Here is a 22,205-nt window from a genome sequence, read left to right on the forward strand (position 1 = left end):
TACTAAGATTTATACTTTATAAATGAGGCAAAGGACAGTTATATTTGATTGTACACATGTATAAATGTGTTATTTTAAATCCAGGCATATGTACTTAATTTGTATTATTTTCGTTGTTAATAAACAGATTAATGTCATTGTATCTGTTTTGTTGTTTAATATTTTAATTCTGGTTGAACATTTTTATTTAAATGCTTCAGATTATTCTTATTAGATATTGATATCAGTGAATCTAAACAAACCATGTTATTCCGTTAAGACAATCATGACAGTATATTAAAAATCAAGACACAATGCATGCTTTTTTATCCACCCTTTTATTGCGTTTTGAAACTGGCGAACAATTTATATTTTTCTAGTTCTTGACAGAACGCTGAGTCATGCCAAAACAGCGACATTTTACGCGATAAATACGGGTTTAAATATCAGCATTTGCCACGGAAGGCGAGTGGCAGCTACCATAAACCTTCTCTTAACTTGTGGCATTTACTTGCCACGGCAAGTTGTGGCATATACTTGCCACGGCAAGTTGTGGCATGGTTGTGGCATATACTTGCCACGGCAAGTTGTGGCATCTGTGGCATATACTTGCCACAGATACCACGGAGTAGCGGCCTCTGTGGCAGATGCCGGAAGTACTTGCCACTGCCTGCCGATGCCACGAAATGAGCCAGGCCCTACTTGGACTTGCAGTGGTCCTCGCTTTTTTTACGTCTCTCCAACGAGTTAAGCAGGTGCTTCCAGTCTACATATCCATCCCTCGTAAATGCACCTTCAGGTCCTGGGCTGGGGAAATGTATGCACATTTTACAGAAAAGCGCATCCCTACTTGCGCTGTATTCCACCCAGGGAACCTCTTCATACCACCTCAACCAGTTTTTACCGGAAATTAGTTACGTTCAGAGGATAAAACACATACAACAGTCATTCAACTCGATATTTGTTCACTTGAATTTCACTTTGAATGCTTGGATATTCTCAATGGGTGAATACAAAAATGTATCATAATAATAAAAGATTACACCGAAGCTTTCTCAGGGTGGGCCAATGAGTAAACTGGGTGGGCCTGGGCCAGATTGGGAGATTTTTGGAGACGTCCGTGGCTGCCTCGTGCACACGGACTGAGGCTCGGTGCACCCTCCGCGCAATGGTCGAGGATGTCGCTCGCCATTCCCACATCGTTTCGGCACTGGGAGACAGCAAGCCTTCCGACCACATGGAGACGATACGCGACCTGCTAGGTACGGAAGAACCCGACTTCTTGTTCATGGGATTGTTTCTTCGGGACATGCGGCTGCATGTCCAGACAGCGCTTGCTAACGCGGCTAGTGTTGAGCCCCGCGCTTTAGCCGAAGGAGCTGACTCCTGCCTCCCGGGGATGCCGCTCATTCCTCCCGAGGACTTCGTGCCCACCGCTGCTGCGTGCTCGCCTGCGGCCGGGCTGCGCACCTCCCTGCTGGGGACCACCGGGATATTCACGCCCGTCCCCACGTTGCACTGCGACCTAGCTTTCTACGGCTGGCGGATGTTTTCTTCATTTAACACGATGCCTACCGTGGCCCCCTTACGACGGCCCGTTCCGTGGCCTGTCCCTGCCCCCCGGTGGGGGTGCCCTCGCCCTCTCCTGCGGCCTCCTTCCGACGGCCCGTTCCGTGGCCCGGCCCCCGCCTGCGGCCCAGCCCTCCTCGGCCCCTGTGGTGCTTCCTCCCGGACGCGAGGATTGTGTCCATGTTTGAATTCTGGGGGGGCTTGTGTAGTGATCACTGTTTATCATAATTCAGTCATATCTCATTATACCGCACTTTGAATGAATCAAAGTAAATATATAAGTCATCATGAACACATCTGTCCATCAGACAGAGGGCTGCTGTGACTCCTGTCATCATTAATGGACGTCTCTTTATACCTCATTCACACCAACGGTGTTTCAGAGCCGGTTCGGAGCTGGAGCTTGAAAAGCACCGGGTTTTCCTCTTCACACCGCAACGGAGCAGCCTTTTAGCTCCGGAATCCGGTTCATTTCGAGCACCAAAAAATTGTCCGGCCAGAGCAAAAGCACCACATACGTCACGCTTACGTCGAGGCAGGGGCAGGGGCAGGGGCGGGATCAACTCCTGAACAACAACAAAAAGCTGGCGTTTTATCCAGTTTGTACACAACGATGGAGAAATTAACAAGCAGCAGTGGTCCACTGAAGAGACCAGCTACCTACTGGGAATCTGGTCTTCCGAAGAGGTACAGAGGAAGCTGGAGCACAATCGGCCATTGTTGTTGTTGTCGGTGTCAGCTGTGAGGGGTTTGGTTTGGCTTTATGAAGCAGGCACGCAAACGGTTACGTCATGACGCAAACGATGACGCAATGACGCAGCACCAGTCGGACTCTGGGCAGTGTGAAAAGAGCCGGAGCTAAACCGAAGAACCGGTTCTGAACCTGAAAAGCTCTAGCATGGAGCTTGAACCGGAGTTGCGTTGGTGTGAATGAGGTATTTAAAATGACTGCTCAGAGGAGAGGAATTCTCATTTCTCTAACCACCTGCTGCTTCCCCTCCTCGGCTCCTCCGCTCGCAGCTCTATTGGGCGGGACTAAGACACGAGGATAGGAGTCGAGGAGGGAAAATTCCAGAAATGAGATACAGCAATTCGCTCACCTGTCTGCGTCCTCCCTGAGCAGGGGAGTGGAGTCATCACAGTCTGCAGGCTGGGACATGTCTGGAGACAGCAGTCAAGCTGAATTACTTCAGTTTGTTTAGAGTTTACAGCTGTCCGGTGGACTCGGGGAGATTTAAACAAAACGTGTCCATATGTCCGAGGGTCAGTGAACGGCTCTGATAACTAATGCTAACTGAGAGCCAGCAGCGAATGTTTGTGTCTCAAACTATGTCAAACCCACGCGTTAGTCCAACGTATCATGCTGAATGGAGCAGTATCCAGCCGACTGTGAGGTTAATAAACGGCACTAACCACCCAGAGGCTCATAAACACAAAATATAAACAGAACTAAACTAATCACTCTGCTTGGTTGGCGCAGTCACAACAACATACACTTCCGGTTGAGCATTTCAAAGTAAGGTGAATCAGAGCTAAATTATTTAATTATTCTAAGTGGGCTGTTCAGCCTCACCACATTCTTGGATTGCATTTGATTTTGTTTGTAATATTTGTATTGTATGCTCCAAATAAACATGTTAATAATCCCCTTGGTCATTCGTTCTCAACTGCATGCATTTATTTTGAAGCCTGTTTATCTTAACGCAACCCGCTCACGTGAGACTCCCCTTCCTCATTATTGACTCTTCCGTGTTTAACCCATGGTTTAACCACAGACTGCATTCATTTAATTAAATACAATGAAAAGCTCCAATAACATGTTTACTTTTTTAAGGTTAATTTAAAATATAGTGTTATATTTGTGTCTGTCTGTCTGTCTGTCTGTCTGTCTGTCTGTCTGTCTGTCTGTCTGCCTGTCTGTCTGTTTGTCTGTCTGTATATGGTGAGTAGAAACTGTACAAGTATGCAGGTGTACACTACACTGTACACAGTATATAGGCCTATTCTGTATCTATTCAGTATATGTACAGGTGAGTATATACATTTGAGTACACTATACACAGGTGAGTATATACAGTTAGTTGAGTATACACAGGTAACGAGTATACACATGTGAGTTTATACAGGCTAGTATACTGTATGTACAGAGTACATAGCAGAGTACAGATGAGCATCTATACAGATGAGTGTACAATGTACATACACAGGTGAGTATAGATACAGGTGATGTATACAGGTAAATATACAGGTGAGTATGTACAGGTGAGTATTCAGGTGAGTATATGTACAGGTGAGGTGAGTATACTGTATATACTGTATGAGTACAAGTGTTCTTTCTAAATTCTATGTAACATATACATGCTTCCACTAGCCCAGATCCTGAAAGTAAACAAAATGTTGTACCACAATTATGCGGATGACACTCAGTTATACATTACAATAAAGCCTGGCGACTACGGACCATTACAATCCCTCACCAACTACATGGAACAAATCAGAGACAATTATATTTGGTGCCAAAGGGGAGGAACGGGCTGAAGTAAGCGCGAAACTAGAAGCCCATAGGCCTACTGCTAAATACATCGGAAAAAAGGGTAAGGAATCTAGGCGTAGTTCTGGACCCCGACCTCAATTTCAAATCCCATATCAACCTAACCCTAACCCTAACCCCAAACCCTACCAACGCTGAGTTCTTTAAAGTCGAGGCTAAAAACATTACTTTTTAGAACTGCTTACCCAGAAGCCTTTTAACTTGTTTTAGCACTTACCGTATTTACAATGTCGTTTTTAAACTATATTTTGTATCTCGTTAATGCATTGTTTTTATGAATCTGTTATTCCATTATGTTTATTTATTGTGTTCCTCTCTGTTCTCTTACTATTATGTGTTAATGATCATGTAAAGCACTTTGAATTGCCTCTGCGTCTGAAATGTGCTATATAAATAAACGTGCCAATTACCTTACCTATACACAGGTGAGTATATACAGGTGAGAATATGTACAGGTGAGTATACAGGTATACACAGGTGAGTATATACAGGTGAGAATAGACTTTATACAGGTGATCATTGACTGTACAGGTGGGTGTTTCCAGGTGAGTAGTGTTTTTCAGAATAAAGGAGGAGCAGACCAACGACATTGGCAAACTTCTTGCTGTAGTATGACCAACAGGAGAGTATTGATCTGTGTAGTGAGTTTGGTATTAGGCTAATATACTGTATAATAGTGAAGTGATTGAATATTATTGTAGGCCTATTCTCTTTTTTCGGAGAGCACTTTGCAGACGGTCCCTGAGCACTCGGTTCTTCTCCGGCTGCAAATAGAGACCAGATTGTAGTTCGTTGTCAACCTTACCACGGTACTTATGAGACGCAATTTGTGTCGGAACAACGTCTTTTTCATGAGTTATTTATCCGTGAAATCCGAATCTGCCAATATCGTTCCGTAAGGGTGACCGGAAGTAGCGCGGCGGTATGACCTGTGCACAAGCTGTTCTCCAGGTATTCACATTCATACACTTCTGAGTTTGCTCTGTATTCACTGAATATATTTTCTGTGCTCGTGTTTTCATATTAAAGTGAATCCTCCAATGAGCATTTCTGGGAGTGATGTGTTGTTTGAAATGTGAGATGTTCCATGAAGAAATTGAAAGTGAAAGTAAGAGAGGGGCAAAACGTGGGGGGACAAATAACGGCGAAACTGACTTCAATCTCTATCTCTTTGTCTTGTCTCTAATCAATTTTTTAAAACGTAATCTTTATCTCTGCAGCTTATTTAACTCTATTCTTCTCTGCAGTCTTCACGGACTACAGTTTGCGCGGTTTGACGGGTCTTTGTCTCTGAAGCAGCACGATGGGTAGGTTCAATGAGCGAGAGCAGAACATAATACATAATAATAATATAATATATTATTATTATTATTATCATGAGCAAGTCCGTTCTGTTATGTAAATGTGTAAAGTGATAGGTTTGTGTTTCACAGGTGCTCTGATGCTGATGGTGTTAGCGGTGTGTGTGTTCTTCTGCCGAGCTGCTCCTGGTAAGTTTGTCTTAAGTAACATGAGGTGTAGAAGTAGGCCTACTCAGATCTTGTAGCCTAAAGTAGAAGTACTCTGTTTCAAGTAAAAGTCCTGCATCTCTGTTACAAGTAAAAGTCCTGCATTCAAAATGTTACTGAAGTAAAAGTACACAAGAACATCAACATATACTTATAGTAGGCTACCAAAAGTGAAGGTATTAACTTTGCAGATCAGCCCATTTCAGAATAATATATATTAGGTTTTGATTATAATTATTTATGCTGTGTATGTAATGGTGCAGCTAATTTTAATTTGTATGCTGCATGGTAGCTTGTGATTTCACTTCAGGTGTAACTAAAGTCTTATTTAAGTTTTGATATATTTCACAACATGATTCAAAATCTGCAAAGTAACTTGCGGTATTAAATAAATGTAGTGGGGTCAAAGTACAACATTTACCTCTGAATTGTAGTGGTGTGGGAGTAAAAAGTGGCAAAACATTTAAATACTTAAAAAGTAAAGTAAAAGCCCCTCAAATTGGTACTTAAGTACAGTACTTGCGTACTTACTTTACATAACTGGAAGTAGCTAGCTTAGAGTATTTGTATTTCCTTCAAATATTGAACATATTACTACCTTTTTTTTAGTTTCTCTATAGTGATATGAAATATATATAAGTTGGGAGAATTTTAGGTGAGATTTTATGGATTTCTAGGGGGATTCCACAGTTTGCACAGATTTATAAAGCTATAAGTGATGCACACAATAATGTTGTATATTCTGCAGCATGTCTTGATGGTTAACATGTTGAATATTAAATGGTGCTAGTCAAACATGTGATGAACCTGTGTGCTGTGTTTCCTATGTGTCAGTGTCCAACAGCCTGCAGGTGGGGGGGTCTCCGGTCTCGGTGCAGCTTGGAGACACAGCCACCCTCCCCTGTTGGCTCTCCCCCCCCGAGAGCGCAGAGCAGCTGGAGGTGCGCTGGTTCCTCCCGGGAGGAGGCTTTGACTCCCCGGTGCTGCTGTACCAGCGGGCCCAGCTGGAGCACGGCTCGCAGGACGCCGCGTACGCCGGCAGGGTGTCACTCGGCCTGAAGGACGCAACGTCCAACGGGCTGCGGGAGGGGGACGTGAGCCTGAAGCTGGCAAATGCCACGCTGCAGGACGCAGGAGACTACAGCTGCTACGTCAGCAGCGACAAGGAGTACGACACAGCCACCGTCAGCCTGGTGGTGACAGGTGAGTGCGGGCAGGTGGAGAAGACAGCAGAGCCTGCAGACCTCTAATCCTCTGCTCTTCCTCCTATAGTCACCGGGACCCCCCCTCTGCTGTCCGCAGTGTGGATAACGGGCGTTCGGGTGAACCTGAGCTGTGAGTCCGAGGGTTGGTCTCCCCGCCCAAGCCTGCGCTGGGCCGACCCCCTGAAGACCCTCACCCCGCAGAGCCTGCAGTACAGCACCGCCCCCTCCGGCCTGGTGTCGGTGCACAGCTGGATCCTGCTGCCCGCCTCCACCCGGGTGTCCTGCTGGGTGGAGGAGCAGGAAGTCCGGCTGAAGCTGCAGGAGCCCCCTACTCCTCCTCAGGGTGAGAACAAGGGGGTCTCTAGGGGAGTTCAATGAACGCAGCAGAAAAATGCACAGGGAGGGATATTACAGGAGGTCAAATTTGAATGCAATACTCAAATTTGCATTTTCACCTGCTCATATGACAATACATCTACATATACAATTTAAACTTCACAGACAGGTTTTTAATATCTGCAGAACAATATTTAAATCCCAGTACATCTCCTGTGTTTCAGGGTCGGGGGGGGGAGCAGCAGCAGGGTGGGCAGCATTCGGTCTCCTCCTTTCCGCAGTGCTGCTGGCAGCTGCATTTCTGCTCTATAGAAAAAGAGGTACCTCTTTATTTCTAACGCATCATTGTTATGTTATATATAATAAAAATGATATGCTGAAAATGATCTGTGTTTCAGGAAAGAAAGCCAAATTGTCCACTGAGGGTAAGAAGCATTGAACACATTATCTTTATTATTTATTTCACTTACACAACACTTTTGGTGTTCATGAAATGTTAATTAAATTAAATGTAGTGTTGGTTGTATCTTTGAGTATGTGCCACGGATTGACACTTGTTTGTGCTTTATTCCCCAGGAAAACGTAATCTTCCAGAGAATCAGAAACTTCTACCAAAAGGTATGAATAAATTACAACAGACAAAAATATATTATTCGGCTGCATTGATGACAATGATATTGTGTTCCAGGCAAGATCGAGATATCAACAGCCCGACAGAGTTACGGTAACCACTCCACAATTTATTAATGTTATATTATTATAATAATTATCTTTGTGCTTACCCTCTGTGCTTTAAAATCGTTTAACAAAAGTCCTGATCATAACCAATATAATCCTCCACCTTTAAACCCTTTAAATGGTTTGATTAAATAATGCCACAATTATTTTCTGAAACTAGAGCTCAGTCTATTGTGATTGGTTAGTTGGCCGGTTCTGTTGTGATTAATCAACCGCATAGAGATGTCCCTTCCCTTAGATGCCCCTTAAATTGTACATGCACAACACCTATAGAACAACCTACAGGAGGAGGAACACCACAAATAGAAGAATAGGGCCTCTTTAATAAAAAATGAGGCACACACTGACGCTGCTTTCCATTTCCCACAGTTAATGTGAAACCAGAACATAATGGAAATGAGTACCTCAAAATTGTGAAGAATAAAATCAGAGACCTGCCGATTAATTTCCCCGATGGAAATAAGGTGACCTGTCTCACAGCCATCACCGGGACACCCCGCCTCTCCTCTGGACAGCACTACTGGGAGGTTTCTCTGGGGAATTCGACGGTGGGGCTGAAGCAGTTCTGGTGGGTGGGAGTGACGAGTACAGCCTCCATCCAGGCAGACTCGCACCTCACTCCATCCTCCTCCAACGGGTTCTGGTTCCTATCTTCCTCCTCCAAAAGCCTACAGCTCAGCACAGAGCCATCGGTGCTGCTGCCCCCTCCCGGGCCGCAGACCCTCGGGGTGTTTCTAGACATTGACCGGGGGGAGCTCTCCTTCTATAACGTGGAGGAACAGAGCCTCATCTGCAGCCTCACCGCAGCTTTCACCGTGCCGCTGTTCCCCCTGTTCAACCCCGGGAAGGGCGACGCGGCACCCATGGAGTTATTACAGAGGGAGGTGGAAGCTGAGCAGGGGGGGGGGGAAACACAGTTGCTACTAAGGTAGTCTGTGAAACTGAAGCGGGACATGATGGAGAAGCTTTATAGGTTAGGGAGTGTGGTGAGGTGCTGTAGCTGCAGTCAGAGCGGAACATTTTCATGTTTTGATTAATAATAATGACGAATATTGTGCTTTTGTTTGAACTGTAGTAAGTAGAAAATAAGCAGCTTGTGTTAAAGAGAAACTGACATTTTGCGAACTACATTCCTCTTCAGCCAACATGTTGTTCAGTTAACACTCCATAGTTCCGTCCATCCTCTGCATGTACCCGCTGATAAGATAAGATAGTACTTTGTGATATTAAACACTGTGTTATGAATATCTTTTAATATGTGTGTGAATAAACTCAGTCTGCATGTCTTCATTCCAGTTCTGTGTTTCACTCTTTCAAAAAAAAAAAAACATGTCATTATGTGGTACACTTTAATAAGTAGAGGTAGTATTTACAGTATGTACACCATCAACACACACTGCTCTGCCGTCACTAATACTCTTCATATGAAGTATTTACACTATGGGTCAAATCATCTGAAATATAGATGAAACTCTGATATGCAGTAAACACAGGTCAGCGGACATCCGTACAGAATGCATCACAGGTGCATCATGGTCTAACAACACTGTGGGCAATAAAACAATGTCAGTCAATATAAAAACAACATTTACACGTGGACACACACACACACAGTGTATGCAGTGTGTGAGCTGATGCACGGAGAGCTGCACCAATGATCTCTCCACTGTTTTTGTCTCCTTATAATAAATCCTCAATTCAAATTTGGACTTCTAAAGCCTCTGGAGTGGAGTGCACCAGCTGGGCGCAACTCTATGTCCGACGTAGAACCGAAGGTTAAGACCAAACTAAAGTTATGACTAGTGCACCACTTAGACTTAAGCCCTGTATACGTTGCGCCCGGGTGTAACTTGTATGCCTAGTATGGAGCAGGCGTAAATCGGAATGACAGACTAGTATCCATAGTAACGTAAAACAGGCAAGAAGGATATTAACGATGGCAGTGCCTCTTGTTTACAGGTTTAACATTAAGCATTAAGAAGAGAGAGTCGTCCGTGATCGAACAAACCCACTGGACATCTATTCGGACAGTGAGCCGATAGAGGTTTCGTTTCGGCAGACAAACCCTTTTTGAATGAATCGAGGAGATCCCTCCCTTAAATACAGCACGGATCAGACAGAAACGCTGTGCTCTCCCCAACCTTGCAGGTGCTGATCGCGCTCAGATTTTACGCTAACGGGCTGCTTTGAATGGAGAAGTTTGAGTATTAAATTAAGTAGATGTGTGTTGCCTGGCAACAATTACTGTTTCGCGTGTATTGACGTGGACGCGCATTTTAAGACGAGGCGCAGCTACGACCGTGACTAGTCAGGCCTGGTGCACTCGGTGTATATTCAAATAAGTCGGACGTAGCTAAGCCCGACGTTAGAGTTAAGACCTACTTTTTTACGCCCAGCTGGTGCACTCCACTCCTGGAGTTACTGGAAATGTCTCAAAGTATCCTGCGCTGCCTCCACTGGAATATAACAATATAACAATAATATATATAATATTAATGTAGCCGCATCTTTTTTTTAACTGGCCGACAGGTGCAAATGCCCAACAACGTCCCGAAACATGGACTGCAAATCAAAAAAGACAAATGTGCCAAAATACATGCAAATGAAGAAACAACAATGTGCATGTGTTTTGGAACATTAGTGTTTATTATGTGCATCTTTCTGAAGCAGCAGTGTGTTTCCAATGATGGAAGTGCTCTGAGCCGCTGTAGCGCGTTTGCACCCGTCGGCCTCCGTAGACCCCGTGCACAGATCTGCACCATCAACACACATGCAACAATAAACTCCTGCAGCACGAGGAAGATGGTTGAGAGTTTTGAACAAATGATGAAGGAAGCTCCAAAAAGTTCTTGGTCCGAGCTCCTCCACCTGCTGCTGCTGCTGCTGCACCGTCCCACACAGTGTGAAGTCAGCGGGACGACAACAAAAATAATCTCTAAGACGCATTCACTGGACTCATATTCACAGGTTACACCCATCTGATCCATCACTGAGACCCCCAACAGGAAGTCCTCCCTCTGCTGGTCTGTACATGAGGGTGGGGGTCAGTGTCTCCTCCACCCTCCCTCTGCTGGTCTGTACATGAGGGTGGGGGTCAGTGTCTCCTCCCCCCTCTCTCTGCTGGTCTGTACATGAGGGTGGGGGTCAGTGTCTCCTCCCCCCTCTCTCTGCTGGTCTGTACATGAGGGTGGGGTTCAGTGTCTCTTCCCCCTGTCTCTTCTGGTCTGTAAATGGGGGTGGAGGTTTCAGAGGGCGGCGCTCTCCCTCCGCCCCTGCTTCTTCAGCAGCTGGATGCGGTTGTGGACGTAGAACTTGATGGACCTCCAGTCGCGCTGGTTGCTGACCAGCAGGGGGCAGAGCTCCAGGCAGCGCTCGCAGTCCGCCTTGGCCGGGACCCGCAGCTCCATCAGGTTCCTCTTCAGGTGCGTCTCCACCGCCACGCGCTCCGCCTCCGACCACGGACGCTTCAGCACACCACGCTTTCCTGGGACAGGTGGAGCAGAGTGAGAGGTGGACATAGGGAGAGGTAGAGCAGAGGAAACAGGTGGAGCAGAGGGAGGTAGACAGAGGGAGAGGAAACAGGTGGAGCAGAGTGAGAGGTGGACATAGGGAGAGGTAGAGCAGAGGAAACAGGTGGAGCAGAGGGAGGGGAAACAGGTGGAGCAGAGGGAGGTAGACAGAGGGAGAGGAAACAGGTGGAGCAGAGTGAGAGGTGGACATAGGGAGAGGTAGAGCAGAGGAAACAGGTGGACTAGAGGGAGGTAGACAGAGGGAGAGGAAACAGGTGGAGCAGAGTGAGAGGTGGACATAGGGAGAGGTAGAGCAGAGGAAACAGGTGGAGCAGAGGGAGGGGAAACAGGTGGAGCAGAGGGAGGTAGACAGAGGGAGAGGAAACAGGTGGAGCAGAGTGAGAGGTGGACATAGGGAGAGGTAGAGCAGAGGAAACAGGTGGAGCAGAGGGAGGTAGACAGAGGGAGAGGAAACAGGTGGAGCAGAGTGAGAGGTGGACATAGGGAGAGGTAGAGCAGAGGAAACAAGTGGAGCAGAGGGAGGGGAAACAGGTGGAGCAGAGGGAGGTAGACAGAGGGAGAGGAAACGGGTGGAACAGAGGGAGGTAGACAGAGTGAGAGGAAACAGGTGGATCAGAGTGAGAGGTGGACCGGGAGAGGAAACAGGTGGATCAGAGTGAGAGGTGGACCGGGAGAGGAAACAGGTGGAACAGAGTGAGAGGAAACAGGTAGAGCAGAGTGAGAGGAAACAGGTGGATCAGAGTGAGAGGTGGACCGGGAAAGGAAACAGGTGGAACAGAGTGAGAGGAAACAAGTAGAGCAGAGTGAGAGGAAACAGGTGGATCAGAGTGAGAGGAAACAGGTGGAACAGAGTGAGAGGAAACAGGTGGAACAGAGTGAGAGGAAACAGGTGGATCAGAGTGAGAGGAAACAGGTAGAGAAGAGTGAGAGGAAACAGGTGGATCAGAGTGAGAGGAAACAGGTGGAACAGAGTGAGAGGAAACAGGTGGAACAGAGTGAGAGGAAACAGGTAGAGCAGAGTGAGAGGAAACAGGTGGATCAGAGTGAGAGGTGGACCGGGAAAGGAAACAGGTGGAACAGAGTGAGAGGAAACAAGTAGAGCAGAGTGAGAGGAAACAGGTGGATCAGAGTGAGAGGAAACAGGTGGAACAGAGTGAGAGGAAACAGGTGGAACAGAGTGAGAGGAAACAGGTGGATCAGAGTGAGAGGAAACAGGTAGAGAAGAGTGAGAGGAAACAGGTGGATCAGAGTGAGAGGAAACAGGTGGAACAGAGTGAGAGGAAACAGGTGGAACAGAGTGAGAGGAAACAGGTAGAGCAGAGTGAGAGGAAACAGGTGGATCAGAGTGAGAGGAAACAGGTGGAACAGAGTGAGAGGAAACAGGTGGAACAGAGTGAGAGGAAACAGGTGGATCAGAGTGAGAGGAAACAGGTGGAACAGAGTGAGAGGAAACAGGTGGAACAGAGTGAGAGGAAACAGGTGGAACAGAGTGAGAGGAAACAGGTGGAACAGAGTGAGAGGAAACAGGTAGAGCAGAGTGAGAGGAAACAGGTGGAACAGAGTGAGAGGAAACAGGTAGAGCAGAGTGAGAGGAAACAGGTGGAACAGAGTGAGAGGAAACAGGTGGAACAGAGTGAGAGGAAACAGGTGGAACAGAGTGAGAGGAAACAGGTGGAACAGAGTGAGAGGAAACAGGTAGAGCAGGTGTAGAACTAGTCACAAGCATACCTGATTTCGGTGGAGTACATCTTTTCTTGTGGCTGCTGGCTATAGAGGGGCTGACGGAGGGGGGTGGTGCTTTCTTTTTTCGGGGTCTACCCGGTCCTTTCCTCTTCACCATCACGACCTCCACCTTCTCCTTCACCTCCTCCTTTTCCTCTTCCACCTCTGAATCGGAGAAGGAGTCTGCAGAGTTTCCTGACATCACTGCAAGAGAAACAGAACGGAGGACAGCTGAAGGAGGAGGGAATTTACAGGTGGAGGAGACAGATGACGGAGACACAGAGACAGGTGGAGCAGAGAGATGGAGGACACGGGTGGAGCAGACAAATTATGGAGAGAGGTAGAGGAGACAGAGACAGACAGGTGGAGCAGACATAATGAGGAGACAGGTGGAGCAGAGAGATGGAGGAGACAGGTGGAGGAGACAAATGACGGAGACATGTGGAGGAGACAGACACATAGACAGGTGGAGCAGACAGATGGAGGAGACATGTGGAGGAGACAAATGACAGAGACATGTGGAGGAGACAAATGACAGAGACATGTGGAGGAGACAGACACAGACAGATGGAGGAGACAGATGATGGAGACATGTGGAGGAGACAGAGACACATAGACAGGTGGAGAAGACAGATGATGGAGGCAGATGGAGGAGACAAATGATGGAGACAGGTGGAGAAGACGGGTGGGGGAGACGGAGACCCTCACCATCCAGCTCCAGGCAGATGTGCTGCAGGCTCATCCCGCGGAACAGTACCCCCTCTTTCTCTCCATACAGCACCACCCGGCCCACCCGGCCCATTAGGGTGGGGTCCTGGAGGAGGGTGGAGCAGTTCTGGGTGACCTGGTACTCCCGCTCCAGGAACTCCTCCAGCCGCTTGACGCCCCCCCCCTCGCCCTCCTCCAGCAGCAACAGCTGGGTGAGGATGGCCACCTGCCGCCTCACCCGTGCCCCCGTCAGCGCCCCGGGGTTCTTGGCCCCGCTGGACCGGGCCAGGTTCCTCAGCAGGTCGGTGCCCCGCAGCGGGGTGGCGGGGGAGTGGTACGGGCGGGAGAAGACATAGGGGCTGTCGGGGTCCACCCCCACCCCCGGGCTGGTCTGCAGCAGCAGGTCCAGGCAGGACTCGCAGTGGGGCGGCAGGATCAGCGGCTGCAGGCGACCGCGCTTCCCCAGGACCCCCGCCCGCGGCAGCTGGCACAGCACGAGGCGCTCGAAGGGAGACAGCAGGGCCTCCATGCCAGAGGGGGGGGTGGGGCCGGGCGGGGGGGTGGTGCGGCTGCAGTAGTCCTGCACGGTGAGCTTGGCCACCTCACACTCGCGGTGGCGGTTGTAGAGGATGAGCAGCGACAGGCTGGAGTGGCAGAGGAGGCGCCAGGCCTCCGCCGAGTGGGGGGAGCGGGAGAGGGAGAGGAAGGAGGAGTGCTGCTGCCGGCGGAGGTACACAACCAGGGTGGAGAGGGAGGACAGCAGCGGGGACATTTGGTGTCTCTGCGGGCTGGAGAGGACACACACGCATTAAAGAGCAGCAGAAACACACCCAGCACACATATCAACATAGAACGCCCCTCACCTCAGGAGCGCTCCGTTCTTCCCCTCCGCCGGGTCTCCACTCAGGTCCAGGTCCTCCTCCGGGTCTACGTCGGGCTCAGGGGTCGGAGGTGGAGCCAGCTGCTCCTGACTCTTCGAGCTCTCCACCTCCACCTTCGGCTGCTCTTCATTCTTCTCCCTCTTCATCCTCCTCCCCCTCCTTGGAGCAGGCGGGGGAGGTGATGGGGTCTTGACTCGTGTTGCTGCCAGCGGGGGGGCGGGGCGCTTGGTGCCGGACCGTGGTGCGCTGGGCGGCTTCTTGGCAGCAGCGGGCGGAGAAGGAGACGGGGAGAGTGAGAGGGAGAAGGAGACACCGCCGGGGTTGGAGCGGGTCGACGGCGAGTCCCTCTCCCTGGAGAAGAGGGGGGGGGGGGGAGGGCTTGAGGCTGCGGGCTGAGGGACGGCGAAGGAGTGTGAGGAGGAGGAAGCGGAGGAGGGATGTGGGGCGCCACTGTTGGAGCGCTGTGGGTGGGCCAACTCCATGGCGGCGCGCACCTCGGGCTGCGAGGCGTGGTGCTTCTCGAGGTGGCGCGCCAGAGAGCGGTAATGGCGGCCGCAGTACGGGCAGTGCTGCCGCCGGCTCAGCGCCCCCCCTCCAGAGCTGCCGATGTTAATGTTGATGTTGTTGTTGATGTTGGTGGTGGGGGGGGCCAGGGCGGGGGTCTGGGGTCTGGCAGGGGGGGTGGCGGGCTGCGGGTGGGTGAAGGAGGAGCAGGGGGGCTCGCTCTTCTTCTTCGTCGTCGTGAGCTCCGCGGTGAGCTTTCGCTTCTTACGGCGGCGGAGCATCCGGCCCCTCATCTCCTCCATTTCCTCCTCTTCGTCGTCGTCGTCATCGTCGTCGTCTTCCTCCTCCTCGTCCTCCTCGCGGTCCGAGTCGCTAGGCTCAGAGTGGGTGAGCGGGGAAGAGGAGGGGGACAGGGACCACGAGGGGGTGAGGTAATCAGAGACAGAGAGGGACAGAGGGTGAGGGCCCGCCTCTTCCTCCTGCATTTCAAAATAAAAAAACGTCAAAATGTAGCTGTAGCAGCATACAAGTTATGTAGCATATATTTATACACATAAATGGCCTTTGTCACAATAAATATATTTAAATATATAAATCTGACCCACCATGGCGTTCTCCCCCCAATCCGTCAGGCTGTAGTCCACTGTGATCTCCTCTCCCTTGGCGATGTCTCGGATTGCTATGACAACCAGCCTCACCTGCGTCCCACAATGCACCTCTCTGATGCGGCAGTTTGGGGGGGGGTGGAAAAGGACCGGCCCCCGGACGCCACTCGCCCCTTCCTCCCCCAGCTCTGGTACACTACAGACAGGAAGTCACATCACACAACATGCAGCATAGATAATGAAACCCATCAGACAGTAGTTTTTTGGGGGGGACCTGCTTACCAGAGCTGGGCGGGGTCTGGCAGGTAGTACGGGCTGCCAGGTGTGGGGAGGCGGTCCTCGGCCCCCTCTGGATACTGACCTTCACCTGGACAGAGAGATGGATCAGAGGTCGGGCTGTGTATTTATGTGCACTGTATGTATATAAATATACAAGTATAGATATGTAAATAGAAATGAAAGTGCATGTACCTGGGCTGTAGCTGTGCTCTGACATGCTCTCCTCCTCCTCATCTTCTGTCACATATGCCCGGTCACACACCTTCACCGGCGTCCCCTTCCTCTTCCTCCCACACACTCGCCTGAAACAGAAACACAAAATCAGAAATAAATCCAGCGGAGCAGAGAGAAATACCTGTGGCTTCAATCACATCTGTTCTCTACTGCTGTGGTTGCTCTTTCACATTATAACCTCTTAAAAACACAAGGAACACTCAGATTACACTATTATTTACATCATCACATATAGACGTAGAGTATAGAAGAAAAGCAGCTCTCAGACCGGGTCATATCACAGACCAGATCTAGACACTAGGTCAGACCATAGACTCTGGATCGAATCACAAACCGGGTCAGTGGACTATGGGTCAGATCACAGACCGGGTCGCAGACTATGGGTCGGATAACAGACCGGGTCGCAGACTATTGGTCGGATAACACACCGGGTCGCAGACTCTGGGTCAGACTACAGACCGGGTTAGTGGATTGTGTTTTGCTGGTTCCTGCAGCTGGCTACATGCTAAGAGTGATGCTAACCGCAGCTAGCTGTTAGCTCGGCAGCTAGCGATGGGCTTTAACTGAGCGGCTGCGGACAAAGAGCTGCAGCAGGAGAAGCTGCACCTTCACCGGGAGAGAGTCCCGACCCCCGGCCCCCGTTTCTCCGGTGTACCACTGAAAACATGCATGCGAAGAAAGGCTCCTAACGTCAACCAAACAACCGTGCACGCTCGGAGCAGCGCGTGCGTCTTCTGCATTTCGCTAACGACCCCCCAACCCACGGTGAAGACGCGACACCAAAGGCTGCGGCCCGTCACACTCACCCCTGCGGCGGAGGCTTGCTCCCGTCCCCGTCGCTGTCCAGGGTCGGCGGCTCCCGGTAGTCAAACGGCGACCGAACATTCTCCGCCATTAGCGCGCTTCACTCCGTCCGAGCTGCAGCGCGCATGTGCAACACATCCTCCGGGCTCAGGGAGGCAGGGGGGGGGGGGTGCACATACAGTGTGAGGGTGCAGGGCAGTGTAAAGGATGGGGTACGGCCCGGGTACCATGCAGCACGAGGGTGCAGGGGGGGGGGGGGGGGTTAGGGGTTATACAGTGTGAGGGCTCACACACATCTGAGAAACATCAACATAACAACCACACACTTCACGAATGTACACGCACATATTGTATTGAATAAACACATTATTATATCTTCCATGCATTCAAGTGTAAATTAAGTTGTTAACCATGATGCACATTAAATATGTTATAGTCTATGTTAAATCTGGTTAAATAGATATAGATATTTCCATCTGCTCTGTGGTTTCCATTTATTCTCACAAGGAAGTTATACAGATAAGAAGTCAATGTATAATATTCAATATATAACTGCTCCATTTAATCCCAAGAATATATTCAAAATTTTTAGTATTTAATGAAATGACCTAATTTTGACTTACTAACCAATTTCCATAATGTTGTGTTGCTACCGTTCTGAATATATTCCTTAGAAAGGCAGAGAAAAAGTATTTATTGTGATCAGGTCAGCAGTGCAGTGTAATAGAAGAGAAACAGAGAAGGGTGGCTCAGACTGTTTAATGTTCACTGCAAATCCAGGAAACAGCATCATTATCATCTTCATCATCATCATCATCATCACTGCTGTGTCATGCAGTGAACACCACCTATTGTACTACAGTGAACTTCTAATATACATATGTCTTCAGAGAAAGAGGGTCTTAAAGTTCAAACAGTGTAGCAGCATATTCAAGTATAACAGAAACGTGAGGAATCATCCGATTACACATGTTAATAAAGCTAATAAACGTATGAAAACAACAGATAGAGTTATTAATGTTAATAAACATCACATGGCTGCCGGGTCACAGTATCAGTGTTTGGCTACATTCAGAGGTTAGTAGATCCAGCGTCAGATTATCAGTCCACTTAAATAAGATAAATACAACATGTACAAAATAAACCTCAGTCTAACGTCATAAAGCTTTACACAGAGAAACTGCAGCTCTTTAATACTGGCTGGTGAAGCAGCGGGGAGGAGATCTGTGAGAGGAGCAGGAGTTAAAGATGGTCAGGGAGGAGCAGGGTTAGAGGAGGTGGAGTTAAAGCTGGAGGAGCAGGGTTAGAGGAGGTTACAGGAGTTAGTCCTTGTTGTTGTTGCAGCAGCTCAGAGGTCCATGCTCCCCCCCCGCCCCCCCCCCCCCCCCCTCTGTGTGTAAGAGTTACAGGGGGTGGAGCTAAAGCTGGAGGAGCTGTGTTAGTAGAGGTGATAGGAGTTAAAGCTGTTGGTCCTTCATGTAGCTGCGGCTCAGAGGTCTGCTGCCCCCCCCCTCTCCGTGTGGAAGACGTGCAGAGTCTCTGCAGCGTGGTCCGCCCAGTGATGCAGTTCCAGCAGGACCCGGTACGTCCACACCTTCAGACCAAACAGCCCCCCCGCTCCGTCAGGCTCCTGCAGGAGGAGGAACATGCATTACTTTATGGAGCAGTAAACAGGAGGAGTAAACTGCAGAAAGATTATTATTCATTGGTAGTTGTTTGATGAGGAGCCGACGGCTGCAAGTCTACATTTTCTGCTCTGTTTTATGTTCACGTCAAATAAATATAATGAAACATTTTAAATGAGCCAGTTTATCCCCTGTTATACATCCTGTCGATCGCTTATAATAAATATTATTTCATGTTAAATTATCTGAAGTTATCCATTACACACACGCGCTTTAAACAAGAAGTCGCTCAGCTAGAAAACATGAGCCATGTTTGTTTGTAAACAAATCTCTTCAGTCCCTGAGATGTTTACAGCGTGGGCTCGTGAGTAGCGATGGATATTCAGGAATGACGTCAGTCCATCTTCACACCTCAACAGCAGAGAACATGTTGGCACGGCTGAGAGTGAGAGCAGGAGGTTTGCAGGAGACAGATACAGGTGACATGCCCCCCCCTCCGCTCTTTGTCAGGTTAAACTTCTCAAAAACTACTTTAAGATATTCACACAGTACATTATGAGTGTGTGTGTGTGTGTGTGTGTGTGTGTGTGTGTGTGTGTGTGTGTGTTACATCGGTGCCCTGGTGGTCCGGAGTGACCTCCAGGGTGGTGTCTGGGCCCTCCAGCAGTCCTCTTGTGCTGAGTAGCAGGTGCTCCAGACGGTGTCGCACATTCTTCTTCAGGGTCTCATAGTCTTCCTCTTGCTCCCCCCACTCCTCCTCTTCCTTCAGGAGGACAATGTGAAGGAGGCCCAGGCACTGTCGCAGAGCGGCGTGCAGCCACTCCACCCGCTGCTCTCCGCTCGCCTCCTCCTGCGGGACCGGGGACGGAGACACCATGCGTCCCCCGTCAGGGGAGTAGCTCGACAGGAAGGACTCCTTCTCCTTCTGAGAGGAGACAACGAACAGCTGGTTACAGACAGACAGACAGACAGACAGACAGACAGACAGACAGACAGACAGACAGACAGCTCAGAGACTCCTTACTGAAACACCCAAACCATAAAGAGAAGGACTGGGCAGGAACGAAAGCAGCAAAAAACCAATACACTCATTTTGGGGAGGGGGGTCACACCGCACCACAACATCATTAAAAAACACGAGAACAACACACTACTGAGAGTGGTGGTGCAGCTCCACAGGATATATCCACATGTGTGTAATATAGAATGTATAAAGGACTCACGTAGAGCTGCAGCAAAAGCCCGCACTCATGGTGCAGCAGCCGGGCTATAGACACTGCTCTCCCGGTCTGAGTTGGGCCGGGCAGCGGTGAGTCCAGCGTGGGGCTCTGCTCCGTCTGATCCCGCTGCTCGTCCTGCTCCCACTGCTCCGGGTCTGCCATTTCCTCTCCACAGGTTATTCAGGAGAGAAATCCCCCCCCCAGATAACGGAGTTATTTTCCGGTGTATAGCGGCGGTAGCCCGGAGCGGAGGCCGTGGCAGAGCGTCAGTGCAGCGGTTGCATGTCGGTGCTCCTGTCGGGAGGCGCCCCCCGCCACTCTGGAGCTCTTTGGTTCCGCCGGACCCGGGGGCTCTTTAAGGGGACGCACAGGAATGCTGCTCTCCCAAATACAGTTGAAATACATTCAAATATATGGCCTTATTGTTAAGATTTCTCCAGTAAAGAGAGTTTTCTCATTAATGTTGAAAACCATCATACACAATATGAATGAAATAAAAATACTGAGTATATTAACATGTTTTTTATTTTCTGTAGTTTCTGAGTTCATCCTCTCTCTAACTCATAACTGATAAAGATGCTGACTAAAAACTGAGAAAAACTAAACGGTTTAAGGTAGAAAACAGTACATTTTTTAGAATGTATCACCAAAAGTTATAAACATCAATAATTTGCGTTGTCTACAATTTATAGGCTATATAGTCAAGTCTGCAACAGTCAAATGCTGCTTGGGGCAACAATATTAATAATCAGATAATGTCATAATGTAATATATTTAATAATAATATATATAGGCCTATATATAAACATTTGTACTTTTACTTTTTATTCTTTAAGTACATTTTCTCTCCATAATTACTTCAGACTGAAGGACCTTTATTTGTTATGTACATTAATGTACTTTTACCTCAGGAAAGGGTCTGAGTACTTTGATCATATTCCAGTAATTGAATATATATGATTCTGAAAAGATTCTTTAGCATAACAACTACGTTTACTTTTATTATTTTAACTGTCATTTGATGCTTGAACTGTAACTCAAGTAAGATTTTGAATCCAGCAGCCTATTTTTACTCATAATGGAGTATTTTGACATCAGTGTACTTGTACTTCAGTAAGACATCTGAGTACTTCTTCCGTTGACGAATGTAATAAAAAGCCTTTCCTCAAATAAAGTGATCATGAACAGAGCAGGCCGGGGATCTATTTATTCGCGGATGAGTTGTAAAGACACTGCACATAGCTGTAAACAGACTCAAATATATGACATGTCACTTGTTAGACGCTTTTATCCAAAGCGACTTACATACTCAGTACTGTGGGCAATCCCCACAGGAGCAGTTTGGGCTGAAGTGTCTTGCCCAGGGACACAACGACATGCTGACTGCAGTGGGGTTTGAACCTGTGATCCCTGATCAGAACACCAACACACAACCCACTGCACCACACGCCTCCCACATATATATTACGTTGGTTTAAACAGGAACACAATGCTTTTATCATGTTTTTTCATGATATTGGTTTATTAGGGTACATGAAAAACTATTATAAAGTTATTATAGTTGTGTAATCTGTTATTATGCTTGTTTCTCTAATAAGCTAAGCTCATAACTCAAATCCATTAAAAATATTTCCCTCATAAAACTCTCAAAATAAATATTAAACAGGGCTGGCAGCAGATCAAGTCTGTATGGAATTGGCTCGGGAACCGAAAGATCGCTGTTTCAAGATCCGATCGGAGCAAAAATACGGAGTGTGGGCTGTGTATTATCTCTGAGCCCCCTCATCTCTCACACCTCCTGCAGATGGAGCAGAAGCAGATGGAGGTGGAGGAAGAGAAGGCCTTGGCGTCGTTCTCCTGCATGTGCCCGTTCAGCTGCAGATCTCACAGCTGCCACAGGGGGGAGATACTGAGGAGCTTCTCAGAAAACAACACTTTTATTTGAGTAAACAAAGTTATATACCACGGTGTAAAATACTGCCCTGTATTTAAAATGTTACTAAAGTAGCTCAGATACATTTCCTTTAGGCTTAAAGTACAAGTGCTTAGGCTACTCTGGAGTGAGAGATTTAGAAATATGCTTCATCATACACTATGGTCATTTACATATTGTCATTCCAGATGTTTCCTACACTGTCGGGTGTTCAATTGTGTTTAAATTATCTTAACATATTAATGCAAACTTTATCTGTGAAGCAGCTGACAGC

General features: G+C 48.2%; 3 protein-coding genes across 5 annotated transcripts; 1 reads left to right on the plus strand and 2 right to left on the minus strand.

Moving 5' to 3' along the window:
• The first annotated feature begins 3,333 nt into the window (after positions 1-3,333).
• On the plus strand, positions 3,334-9,176 carry LOC307034064 (butyrophilin subfamily 2 member A2-like). Of its 3 annotated transcripts, none has more exons than XM_079672784.1 (10): positions 3,334-5,050; positions 5,347-5,406; positions 5,533-5,589; positions 6,442-6,810; positions 6,880-7,155; positions 7,373-7,468; positions 7,547-7,573; positions 7,743-7,766; positions 7,837-7,872; positions 8,256-9,176. In XM_079672784.1, exons 2-10 carry the CDS (start codon positions 5,403-5,405, stop codon positions 8,816-8,818), a joined length of 1,452 nt encoding a protein of 483 aa, XP_079528910.1. In that variant the 5' UTR covers positions 3,334-5,050; positions 5,347-5,402; the 3' UTR covers positions 8,819-9,176. The 3 variants fall into 3 exon arrangements, with proteins under 3 accessions (XP_079528910.1, XP_079528908.1, XP_079528909.1); XM_079672782.1 differs by having other exon boundaries at positions 3,336-5,050; positions 7,725-7,766; XM_079672783.1 differs by lacking the exon at positions 3,334-5,050 and adding an exon at positions 5,065-5,207 and having other exon boundaries at positions 7,725-7,766.
• A 42-nt stretch (positions 9,177-9,218) lies between these two features.
• Positions 9,219-17,378, minus strand: LOC307034063 (uncharacterized protein). Its single transcript, XM_079672781.1, has 8 exons — positions 17,156-17,378; positions 16,308-16,417; positions 16,119-16,203; positions 15,837-16,032; positions 14,710-15,710; positions 13,847-14,634; positions 13,145-13,342; positions 9,219-11,370 (listed from the first exon to the last, which is right to left on the minus strand). Exons 1-8 carry the CDS (start codon positions 17,242-17,244, stop codon positions 11,132-11,134), a joined length of 2,706 nt encoding a protein of 901 aa, XP_079528907.1. The 5' UTR covers positions 17,245-17,378; the 3' UTR covers positions 9,219-11,131.
• Positions 17,379-17,896: 518 nt separating this feature from the next.
• LOC307034065 (uncharacterized protein) lies at positions 17,897-20,343 on the minus strand. The gene is made up of 3 exons (XM_079672785.1): positions 20,002-20,343; positions 19,389-19,703; positions 17,897-18,783 (listed from the first exon to the last, which is right to left on the minus strand). Exons 1-3 carry the CDS (start codon positions 20,158-20,160, stop codon positions 18,643-18,645), a joined length of 615 nt encoding a protein of 204 aa, XP_079528911.1. The 5' UTR covers positions 20,161-20,343; the 3' UTR covers positions 17,897-18,642.
• Between the last annotated feature and the right edge of the window lie 1,862 nt (positions 20,344-22,205).

Source organism: Notothenia rossii, assembly GCF_949606895.1.
Source record: "Notothenia rossii genome assembly, chromosome: 3".
NCBI lineage: Eukaryota > Metazoa > Chordata > Actinopteri > Perciformes > Nototheniidae > Notothenia > Notothenia rossii.